Raw genomic sequence first — 12,539 nt, forward strand, 5'->3', positions numbered from 1 at the left:
TCAACTGTTGAGGGAAAGGTAGAAAGAGATCAAATACACACTCGTGTGTGTATATACACTGGTCACACACTTATTTGTTTATGGAGATGTAAATTATTTTGAAATGTTTTTCTTCCCGGTGCACCCAAATGTGGTATCCATGTGTCAACAGGCAGACCTCAGAACACATCTTCTGTATTTCATTGAAATAATTTATTTCATGCTTTCTCTCTCCCTCGTCGGTGAAAATGGCAATTGAATTTACAGAAAAAGAGTGGAGGGAGCAGAGCGGTGCAGGTGTGAGGGCTGGTGGGAGGAAATCTCGATGGACTTGGCAGTGTTATCCGCCAATAGGCGATGTGGAAGTGGCCTGTCGGCTCTTCTCATTGGTTAGATTGGTTGTTTTAGTGGTTCGATTTTGAGAATGTTTGTTGATTTTGATCTTTCAACTGTCTCCACAGGATTTTCTGGGCCAGGCCTACTGTACTCTTGGCGAGGTGGTTGGTTCTTTGGGCAGTCGCTTGGAAAAGGCACTTGGGTGAGTAGGCCTCAGGCCGGCAAATGTGCCGCTTCTTCAGTACCTGTCCTACCAATAGTGATTGATCATCAGCACACACAGTGAAGACTGTCAGGGGCTACCAGAAGGTTGTAAGCCTTGGGAGTTGAGCTTTGTTCCCCTCTAGTCTTAGACGAAGAGTAGCAGCTCTGTGCGCCACCATTAGGCTGCTTTGCACAAAAAAATTCAATTTGTGACTTTTAGAAAATGATCACTGAAATGATACACGACAAGAGGTGGCATGGCTCAGTGGTAGAGTGGCTGTTTAGCAACCAAAGGGTCGCTGGTTCGATCCCCACTTCCCCCGGTGACCATGTCCAAGTATCCTTGAGCAAGATACTGAACCCCCTAATTGCTCCTGATGGCCCTGCGATGGACTGGTGACCCGTCCTGGGTCAACCCCACCTCTCACCCAATGTCAGCAGGGATAGGCTCCGCCCCCCGACCCTTAACAGATAAGTGGTATAGAAAATGGATGGATATGTTTTTACATTAATTTACCGGAGCCATTACTGCTGGAAAACCGCTGTGAGATGAGGGTGTTGCTTGCGTGGTTTCCAGGCAACAACCTCTTGTAGTCCTCATGCAGGCCCTCCACTAGGGGGTTGCAGCCCACGTGCTGGGTATTACTGGATTAATTCAACACTGGGAAAAATGTTCTGATTTAATTTGTTGCTTGAGAGTTGCAAGAGGAGATTGACGGCACTAAAAAGGAATCTGGAGCCTGCAGTGGATTAGTTTACCCTGCACTCAAACCAGAGCATTAATGAGCGTTAAAAGCAGCAGGCAGTCATTCACTTTCAATGACAGCCGGTGACCCTGGGCTTTAGAAGCCTTGGCAGTGCAATGCTAGCTCCAGGAGCAGCGAGCTGGAGTTAAACAGAGTTTAACTTTATGTAAAATAGCACTAACTCCGTCAAAGCAGCAACCAAATGCAGATCAGAATCAGATCTTTTTTTTTTTCTTTCTCACAGTAATGGTTGTGCTAAAGTTCCTTGAAAGATCACTTCTTAGCATTGCTTCATATTGACACTGGAAGGGAAACCATCTTTGAGCTCTCCAGTTCCCCAGAACTGTTTGACATAATCGCTCTCTGCTATGACATAAAAAAACAAAACAAAACAAAGACTGTGGAATATGGAAGAAGGAGTGTACAGGAAGCGAAAACCTAATTTCCTTCAAATGGATTTGAGTTACAGTGTGGACGAGAACGCCAAGACCACCAGGTCTCAAGAGGAAAACCTTCGTATCCCCAACACAGTTTAGACTGATTAAAAAGTTTTCAAAGTTTGAAATTGTCTTTCACATGAAAGTCATGACAGCCTGCTGAAAAGCTCTGCTACGAACTCGCTATCGAGCATCCAGCACCCGAGAGTGCCCCCTGCTGCTCGCCAGTAATGTGGTGTGAGCATATGTTGCGCCAAAACAACTTCCAGTCTCAGTGCTAAGCTAAATAAATCACCTGTCTCCTCATCTGTGCAGGGAAAAAAGTCCAATTTTTCTTTCCCCTCACATTTTAAGTCATTGTTGCATTATTGAACTCACGAGGAAAACTCAGAAGTCCTCCCGGGCCTGCAGTCTTGTTGAGTGAATCCACATGTTTCTGTCTGTCATGCAGGGATCTCAGGCCCTGTGAGATATGTGTAGATTCACTCAATTAAGAATAACACCTGCCGTTGGGTAATTGGAGGTAACCAGGGTGCACCCCAGTGAGGAACGGTGCAGGACTACAGCAGCTGCGTGGGAGCACAAACGCACACAAACATGGAGCCTCATTAGACTGTTTGTCAGGCGTGTCTGGCAGCTCTCTGGACGCAGCTGCTGCACGTATAGACTTTGAAATTTGCATCTGTTTGAGCGTCTCTAGATCGCAATGTTTAGTCCTCTTGTTTTTGTTTGCTGTCTTGACCTTTTCGCTGCTCTCCATCGGCGCTGTCTCAAACTGATGGAAAACCAACATTATAAAATGATCCCTGCCGTCGTGTGAATTAGAGGTGTAAGATTCTGTTGAGCCGAATCGATGCTTTCACCAATCAGCCAACAATCCCGTGGTCCAGATTTATTAGCGCTTTTTAGCACGGTGAACTTTATTTATGCACCGAGAAACGTTTACAGCGCTCGCTCCTAGCCAGAAGAGCCCGAGAAGTGATCGAGAAACTTTTGTTGTCGTTGCGATAATTCATGTGGAGTGGCACTTCTTGCACTGTGATGCAGTATTCAGTTGTCACTAACTCGGAGTATACAGTCCATCAGGGCTTGATTGATGTGTCATGAGATAAATCTGTCATAACCATCAATACACGTATTACATTTTTCCCATGATGTCAGTCAGGTATCTCAGATTCTGATGTGATGGTGTCACTGATAGCAACACCAGGAACATCAAGTTCACAAAACTAGTGGGAGGAGCTTATAGACTCTGTGGCTCTACACTTAAAATAGACACAAAATAAAAGCAAAAGAATTGGACTGGAAACATTACTTTTGTTGTTGTTGTTGTTGTTATTATTATTATTATTATTATTATTATTATTATTATTATTATTATTATTATTATCATCATAGAGGTGAGAGTTGCTCTGAATTCTTCTGATGGTCTAGTGAACCTCTGATATGGTGACATTCCCAGTTTGCTCCGTGCAGCTGCGTTCAGGATGAAAATACCAGAATTAAAGATGGCCAGAGCGCGTCGTCTCAGATCAGCAGCAGCAGCAGCAGCAGCAGCAGCTTCATTTGGAGCACTAATTAGGAAATATCATTATCTACTTGTATCTGCGATCATGCTCTCCTGGCCTCCTCTGTTTGGCATATTTTCTCTCTCTCGTGGTTGAGGCCCACTTGGCGTTTCTTCTGAAGTGTCTTTTTAATCCAATTTGCTCGTTCATTTGAAGCCTTGATGAACCCTCAGCTGTAACATGGTGGGAGGGTTGGTGGCGGTGGTGGTGGGGGGCAGCCAAGCTGGCATCCCTTCACTGAACATTGTCAACATCCTGGCAACCTGAGTGTGTCAGTGTGTGTGTGTGTGTGTGTGTGTGTGTGTGTGTGTGTGTGTGAGAGAGCGAGAGAGCCATCATCCCTTTTTTTTCCCCGCCTGCATCTCTTCACTGTGACTCCAGAATGCAGAACGAGCCAGCCACGTATGTTTAGCTTAAAGCTAATAGAGACTGACAGCTAACAGCAGTAAAGTTGTCCCCAAAAGTGTCAACAAACTCCCCGAGGTCATCGTCTGGTACAATCCAGGGTTGTTATCCAGCCGACTGCTCTGTAATCCACTAAAAACAATAACAACGAAAAGACAACACGGCGGCGAGAGATTGTATAAGTACACAAGAGGTGTGTACTTTCAGGCACCGAGAACGGCCGTACGTGGTGCTGCGTTACTGCTGCTTTATCACCAGCAAGGCAGTGATTGACACCCTGTCAGCATCGTCCCACAGGTGTCACATAAGCCATTTAGAGACGATCCTTTAAAGTCATCGGTGATTTGGTGCAGAAATAGAAACGCTGTCAACATACATTAATAATACGTGCACTGAGGCCACAGCTGTTCCAATCATTGTCTTGCCGAGCGTGTGTGTGTGTGTGTGTGTGTGCCTGTCTGTGTGTGTGTGTGTGTGTGTGTGTTTGGATTGTCTATGTGTTGGGATTGTCAAACACACACCTGCAGGTTGAAACGACAAGGGGGGGTCCTTTAACAATTTGAATGAGTGCTAATTACAGCTAATTATATTGTTCAATCAAACTCCAGCGGGCATCCAGGAGCGTGTGCGCATTAGAGAGAGAGAGACAGAGAGAGAGAGACAGAGAGAGAGAGAGACAGAGTCCTGTGTGAGGTGGGTTACGTGTGTCTCTCTGGGGACTCTCTGTCCAGCTGTCTCCCACTTTCATTTGAATCAATATTTGGCCACGAGCCTCCTGCTATGAATCCAGTCACATTCGTTAATAATCCCCAGTTGATTCTTAAACACGCTGCTGGAATCTACCGAGGGGACTTCACTTCCTCGACCTTCGTATTCATCTCATACATTTAAAGCATAAATAAACAGGCACACAAAGAGTCCTTTTTATTTCTCTGTAAAGTAGTATTTGGTCAGTTAATATTTGCAGTAATACCCTCTTTCAGCTTGGATATGTCGAGAAAATATAACCCACCAGCTCCGAGAAACAGTCGGCGAAGTGACGACATTCATATAGTAGAGCTCCTCTAGAGCAGGGCTGCCCAAAGCACGGTGTGAGGGCCAAAGTTGACCCACCATGAGATTTGATCGGCTCTGTCAGATGAAATAAATAAATATAGTCAAAATAACAATATGGCAAATGATGAAAAGTATCAAATTATTCACAAAACTGTATTCTGGTTAGGCTGTTTTCTCCTTTAGAAATGCAGAACCCCGAATAATGATTGAGTTCATACGTTGATGAGCAGCAGAGGGACACGTTGTGCTGGACATCGTCTGTGCATGAGTGAGCAAAAATGAAGAGGCAGCAGAGAAAATGGTTCCCACCAAAGGCTGCGTGCTTTTGGACTGCGGCCCCCGTTAAGTTTGAGTTTTCACCCAGCAAGAGAAAAGGTTTGGGCTCGGCGGCTCCAGATAAAGTGTGATACACTTCCCTTCCTCACACCAGTGTTCTTGAAGTCATTTTAACAACAACAGCAACAAAAAGTTGATAATGTGTGAGCTCTTTTTGACTTTGAACTTCTGAAGTGCACGACTTATCATATGGTCGAATTTGCATAAGAGCACTCAGGTTTGGGGAAGACATTTTGCAACAAATTTGCATCTTCGCTTTTTTCTCCTCCTCTTCCTTCTGTTTCTGTTTCCCAGCTCGCGCCTTCACACTCTCGCTTGATTTCTGATTCTTTTGTTCCTAATAACAACACCTGCCTTATTTCTGTGGGTACAGGAGGCAAAGTAAGAAGAGCCAACCTGGACAACAATTGAGACGTGCTACAACACACACACACACACACACACACACACACACACACACACACACAGGCTGATAGCTATGAATACAGGCCTGATTGTAAGTTTTCACAAAGGGAGGACAGAGTTCTTCTGACGTCATATGGATTTGGTGTTATTGTCTCTTCACTGAGAGAAACATGGTGATGAGGTTCCTTATAGGGTGTGTGTGTGTGTGTGTGTGTGTGTGTGTGTGTGTGTGTGTGTGTGTGTGTGTGTTCATTCCAAGACATGGCAGGTAGTCATGGATATAATAACAGTTGATACCTCATTTAGGCATCCTCTCACCATTGATGCTGTGATGACATGTTTGCAGGGTGTGTCTGCCCATATGGAAAAGACATTGTAGGATTTTACAAAATAACTGTATCACGTGTATGAAACTTGTAAGTAATTTTGCATGACAGTTAAAGCAAATTCAAGATCCACACAAAAGGTTGTTATATGAAAGATATACAATTTGCATACTTACAAGTACTATATATGACCGTTATTTCACATACAATATTCCTAGTAGGTATCTGCTCTACCCTACATATATTGTTAGGGCCTGAGCCTGAAGGCACTTCAGGCGAAGACCCTATTATGTTTGCTCGGCAGATCAACGCATTAGCAGCACTAAAAACACGACAAACACACACTAACCAGTGTCCCAGGCCCCCCCTAAACCCATGAGGCAACTGGGCCAGACGGCCTGGAGCCGGTTTTCGCATCCACACCCATTCAAAACCTGGTCCTGGACTGTTCTTGCTGTCAATGAGCGCGTGCAATATGAGCATTATGAGCATAACGCACATCATCTAATTTCACCCCCTGAACATTCATGAAATTCGCTGAAATTCGGCACAATTGTCCGGTCTGGCTAAACATTCACTAATCAAAAATAAAAACACCACAAAAGTCTATAGCGCCACCTAGGGAGCCACACAACTACAAGATAATTTTTTATAATTAGAAGCACTATAACTCCTCCCACGAAAGTCCCACAAACATGGGACCAACACCGTTGGACTCGTCTCATCAAGACGAACAATTCATACACCCTGACCTCTCACCTATCTACAACTGACTGTCCACAATTTGGACAAAACTGTCCAAAAAAGGACTTTTTTTACTCCCCGAACAAAATCGATCTCCTCCTAGGCCGTTAATGGCATCACTTCCAAACTTTCACACATTACTCTCCCAACTGTGCTGACTAAAAGTTGCTAAAGAATTTTATACGAATCGCTCGGTTTGGATTTTATAAGCCGTCAAAGTGGGGGAGACACGTTTCACCTTACAATGGAAGTCTATGGGGAGATCGAGATACTGTCAAACAAATGCTTGCCACGTCTACACCATCCATCCCACAGCTTTTATAAACACACCACTGCATTCCTGACAAAAATCCCTACAAAAATATGGTATTATGAGTCCCTCTTGACCAACGTATGCCGACTTATTCAGTTTTTCCGCACTACAATTCTGTTGATCCTGAGCCAAATGAAGTAAATTTTTATATGGAAATTATTGTACATAGGCTAATAAGAATCCTATACAAATAGTATGGTGTTCCTTTGAATTTCATATATGTGGCACCCAGAAATAATATAAGTAATGTATATTTTTTGCATCAAAGTTGTGTAATTATTTTAGATGATTAGGATATTTTACATTTGAGGACATATAGTATTCTTATAGAAAACATCTATGCAATGGAAAAAATTCTTTTATTTTAATTACAATTATTATACAAAACATACATATGCAATGGATGTAATTTTAGTGCTGTGACATAGTAAAAATATGTAGGTAGTTACTAAATAACATATATGGACTATATAAGGACAGCATATCTTTTAATTAACTTTTTTAAATGTAACATATATAAAGTTTCATAAAACATATTTAATTTTTATAAGTATGTTGTAAGAAAAGAATGCAAAAGTGGCCACTTTCATGAGTAAATCATATAAGCCTTACACATATAAATATAAATATTTAACACACAGGCATTGAATAATTTTGTAAGGTTTTTGTATTTCTTTTCCGTATGGGTTTGTGTGTGTGTCTGTGAGTCCATGCGTGTGTGTCTGTGAGTCCATGTGTGTGTGTCTGTGAGTCCATGCGTGTGTGTCTGTGAGTCCATGCATGTGTGTCTGTGAGTCCATGCGTGTGTGTCTGTGAGTCCATGCGTGTGTGTCTGTGAGTCCATGCGTGTGTGTCTGTGTACTCGTTCATGCACGGGTGTTACACTGCAGCCCAGAAGTGGCCCAGACTTAATTACCTGTCTCTCGCCAGACACTGATTGCGAATCCATCTGGCTTGATTAGAGGATTCACAGTGTTTCCTCACTCACACACACACACACACGCGCGCGCACACACACACACACACACACACACACACACACACACACACACACACATAGAGCAGGAGAGATGTTCCTGAAGGGCTTTCAACTTTGGAGTGCTTTTTCAGTGTCACGCATCATAAACTCAAAATGTCAAACGCAATTTAACTGCCTCTCAAAAGGCAGATGAGCTCTTTTTGTTTTCGTGAAAGAAATCAAATTCGAGATAAAAAGCATTTCGAAGTACTTTTTCTTAATTAAAAACACGCACAAAATCAACCACTTTGCCCAGCATCTCTAAACAAAGACAGCACTCACTGCTGTGTGTTTTGTCCTCATCCAGAGCACTGTCCTCCCTCGGTTTGATAGCCAGCAGCCTCTCTGAGATGCAGCTGACTCTCTGTGCCCTGTGTCACCGGCTGCTCCTCTCCGTGGATGTGATAGTTGTGACAAGTACACCAAAACGTCATCAGTCCAACAGTAGAGGAACTTCCTACTGTCCTGTACTGGCTAGGCTAGTGCTGCTAACTCTGCTAGTTCTGAGACACGGTACTGGAGGACGCAGAGCAGATGGGTTCTTTGACTGCTCTGACTTCTAGCTATTAGCTTCCTCCAAACCATAAGTGACAGTGCTGATAGAAGGGTTGGGATGAAACCATGTGAAATCTCCCTGGAAACACAACGAATGTGTGGACCAGCTTCGTGTGTCCAGCAGATTACACGGCGGGACTTCAGTCTTCATTTTCACAACCACGCTTTCAAGTCATTTCATTATCAAATATCTAAGGAAAAAAAGAAATTCGATTGAAAACGCGTACTGAATGTTGAAGACATGCAATTCGCATGTTGGATGTTCACTTCCATCGTGATTTCCTGGTATTGGATATCAGACAGCAACAAAACCTGAGCTGCTGTTTTAAGAGGCTAAGATATCGGCTACGCCATCCAGTTTGGTCCAGGAGTTTGGTGCTGCTCTCAGTCGTGTGCTGCAGCCTGCAAGAAATCACAGACCGTTTTCTGTCTTTTCAGTCGCAGAAGCATCACTTTCGTTTCCTCTATTCAATCTGCTCTGTTCTGACGGACACTTTACACACCTGACGGGAAAATCTGAAACGCCACCTCCACGTGTTTAAAACGAGAGGAACTAAGCCCATGAGAACAGTGCAATTTTTGCTTTTTTTCCCCTCCCCGTGTAAAGACTTCTGACAGAAGGGTGATGGGTTTGTTGTAAGAAGAAAGAAAGAAAAAGCCCCGGCAGCTCTCCAATGCAAAGCCTTGTTTCCAGGATCTATTTCACATCATCAAGTCCGCTGTATCAGAAGCACTTTGCTTCCACTTTCTTGTGTTGAAGTAAAAGAAGACTAGAATTACATTCAGGCAGAGGTCTTTGACCCCAATTCTAGGCTGTTTAAATGACTGCCTGAGTCGATTTCTGCCAGCTGGGTCTCTCAAAGGGGATCTCATCAGACGACAGGCCCCTTTGTCAGATTGCTGGACCTCTCAAAAGTTAACTCAAATTACATCGCCTTGCTCTTCCTCCTACACGCGGGAGGCTTCTCATTCCAGTCTGCGGAATGGAACGAGAGACGATACACTGTTGCTATGAGATCGAAGATTGAAGAAAATGAAATCCAAGACCGCACAGGAAAACAGCAACACCGTATCTAGAAATTCATACTTGCGTGTTTGTATATGTGCATGTTTATGGGTGGAGATCTTGTGAGCATGAAAGTGGTGATGCTGCAGGATAAATAGTGATTGTGTTGTCGCCGTGAATGGCTGAGAGAGGAACTGGTCCTTGTCCAGTGCTTAGAACTGAAGAACGTTTTCAAAGAAAAGCTGATATTGCTCCGTTTTGTCTTGGGGAGACATTTTGATAACCAATTAGCTGCCGCTGGTAAGGTGACATTGTGCTTCCTGCAGCCTTGTCACAATAAAAGCCTTCCTGTATTTGCCAGTTGAATGTTTGAATGTGACTTAGCAGCAGTGGGGGGGGGTGTCATGACTGCTGGAATATGTCTGCTATTGCACTGTGTGTGTGAGTGAGCGGTACAAGTGTGTTAGTGCAGTAGCACCATACAAACAAGCTACCAAATAGTGAGGTCATGCCCCAGTGCCTAAATATAACAATGTAATGTTGCATTTTAAAGATGAGATTTACTTCTTGAATTTTAGCTTTTATTCGATTTTTTTTTTTTTTTATCAGTTTCAGAAATGTATTTTTAATACGTTGACTCTTGAAAGCCATTTGATAAAAGAAGTGTGCTCATGTCTGTTTTGGGAGTTTTGAAGGTGTAAGAAACAGTGAGCGGTCAGCGGCCAAACAGCGCTTTCTCCTCCTGAAGAAGTCGGAGTTTCCAGTTTCAGACAGAAGAGTTAGTCGGCAGCACCAGCGTGCTTGTGCGTCTGTCGTTCATTTCACCTTCAACATTGCCGTGTTTACTCCAGAAAAAGAGCTTACAGGTCCACGGCTGCTCACACATGCATCGCTTACAGTATTTCCTCATTTACCACAGCTGCGGCGAAGTGAAACACACCCCTGCGCACATCAACGGACGAACTGTGCTAACAACAGAGCTGCTTTTGTGTCCTGGAGATCTTTCGAGGTGGTGTGATGTAGTAAAACTTTCCAGGGAGGTTTGTTTCCACTGGAGTCGGAACAAGACTTCACTCTTATTTGACAGTTGTAATGTTCTTTCACATTTGAGCGCCACAAAAACACAGCGGGTAAACCAGAACTGCAACTGACTACCCTGCAAATGAAAGAGGGTGAAGCTACTTTGGTTAATCAGGCGACTGCTGACTGGAGGAAATTAATAATCACCGCCTTGATACTGTGTTGGGTTATTTTTGTGTCGTCCTTTACTCGGCAGTGTGAAACTTCTCTGCTTGGTGTGGTGCATGTAGACACACACACACACACAGACACACACACACACACACACACACACACACAGACGGCAGTATGTTAACAATTGTAAAAAATAATTTTTGGGGGGGAAAGAACATTTTTTCTTCTGTGGATGTGTGCAGGTGGGGACTAATTCTGGATTGCTGCAAGGATTCAGATACTTTGTTGGCACTGGTTCAATACTCGTGCGTAAAAAAAAATACTTGTACACTACAGTATGTACTACTAGCCCTCTATGAATGTTATATGATGTCATCATTCCTCAAAATTGAACCCTTGATGTGGTACACGTTGGCATTTCATTGGCGGGATGTTACATACTGGGTGTCAGCGCTTCTACGCCGCACTGTGGAAACGCGGCACAACTTCCTGATCCAAGCTACTGAGCTAATAGGCTAGTAGAGGAGTCCCTGCCTCAACCGTGTGGTGGGGGCAGAAAGAAAGGGTTGTGGTATCAGTAACAGACATGACGTAGTGGTGGTAGTAGTAGTAGTAGGAGTAGTAGTAGTAGTAGTAGGAGTAGTATTGCCATCCTGAACAGAATGACATCCATGCTGACACCAAGCCTTCATTTTTGACCAACGTCAGGGGTTTTTCTCCTGTGGGAGAAATGGAATCATTCTGCATGTCCTCAAACATTTTAGAGCAACTGTTGAGTAAACATTGGTTTCTTAACTGCGTGTGCGTTGTATTTTGTCCACAGAGGTATTTCAGGGAAGAAATGTGGGACCATTATTGTGAAAGCCGAGGAGCTGAACAACTGCAGAGTGAGTGTCCCAAGCTTGAGCTGTTGGACTTCCTGTCTGCTCGTCTTTTACTCGTCTTTTTCTCGGCGTCTCTCTCTTTTCTCTCCACATGTCGTCTCCTCTTTTCAGTTTTGGCATTGTGTTGCATCTAAAATAAGGTTTTTCATTTTGTGTCACTTCTTCATTCAAAGGACTAGGATCATGTGTGGTTTTGTAGTTTTTGTTCAATTGCATAACATTTTTAGTCATTTTAGTTGCATTATTTTAATATTGGCGATCTAACTACAATATTTTACAATGATAATTGGCTTACGCTACCAAGCTAATGCTTTAAGGTAAAAATGTGAGACTGCAACTCGACAAACTTTGAATTTGGTTTGGTAAAAATAATAACATATCAAGTTAACACTTCATCAGCAGAAGTACGTAGAGGGAAATGTTTTGACCCCTAGAAATGAAATTGTTGGCTTTGACCATTTTTATAATAATAATAATAATTATAACAATTATAGGGATAATAAATATATAGTCACAATACTATCAGTAACACAATAATAAAAATAATAATAAACTTTATTAGTACAGAACCTTTCAAACAAATTGCAGCTCAAGGTACTTTACAAGAAAATAAAAGAACACTTTAAACGTGTTAAAAGAGAATTTTGAAAATGAAATAAACCCATAATTCATATCGCAAGGCGAGAATTAGTATAAAATGCAGATTAAGAACATTAAAAGAGTAAAATGCAGAATGAAATTGTAGAGTACATCAGAAGAAGTGCAGTAGAGAGAAATAGCGAAGTAGAGCTGGGAAAAAATACAGGTATGGAGATACTTTCCCTGTAAAAATATACATTTTCCAGCTCTGAGGAAGTAGCCACTACTGCAAAAGCTAAAGTTAAGAAATAGGTTTGGAGTTTTCCTGTAAAAACATATTCTGTCGTTGTATCTGCTGGTATTGTGACATTGTAGAAAGACACAGACATAAAGCAGCAGCCTTAATAACACTGAATTTAGAGTGTATATTTCACGTAAGTGGACTTCT

General features: G+C 42.8%; 1 protein-coding gene across 1 annotated transcript in view; it reads left to right on the forward strand.

Moving 5' to 3' along the window:
• The window catches only part of LOC147262382 (copine-8), a 74,039-nt gene that overhangs the window by 31,693 nt on the left and 29,807 nt on the right, over positions 1-12,539 (forward strand). Inside the window, exons 6-7 of the mRNA XM_086201175.1 lie at positions 441-517; positions 11,452-11,515. Coding sequence (XP_086057301.1) covers positions 441-517; positions 11,452-11,515 — 141 coding nt within the window. The remainder of the gene's footprint in view (positions 1-440; positions 518-11,451; positions 11,516-12,539) is intronic.

The sequence above is a fragment of the Aulostomus chinensis genome, chromosome 4 (genome assembly GCF_037954235.1).
Source record: "Aulostomus chinensis isolate RoL2024-O1b breed Wild chromosome 4, RoL_Achi_v1.0, whole genome shotgun sequence".
NCBI lineage: Eukaryota > Metazoa > Chordata > Actinopteri > Syngnathiformes > Aulostomidae > Aulostomus > Aulostomus chinensis.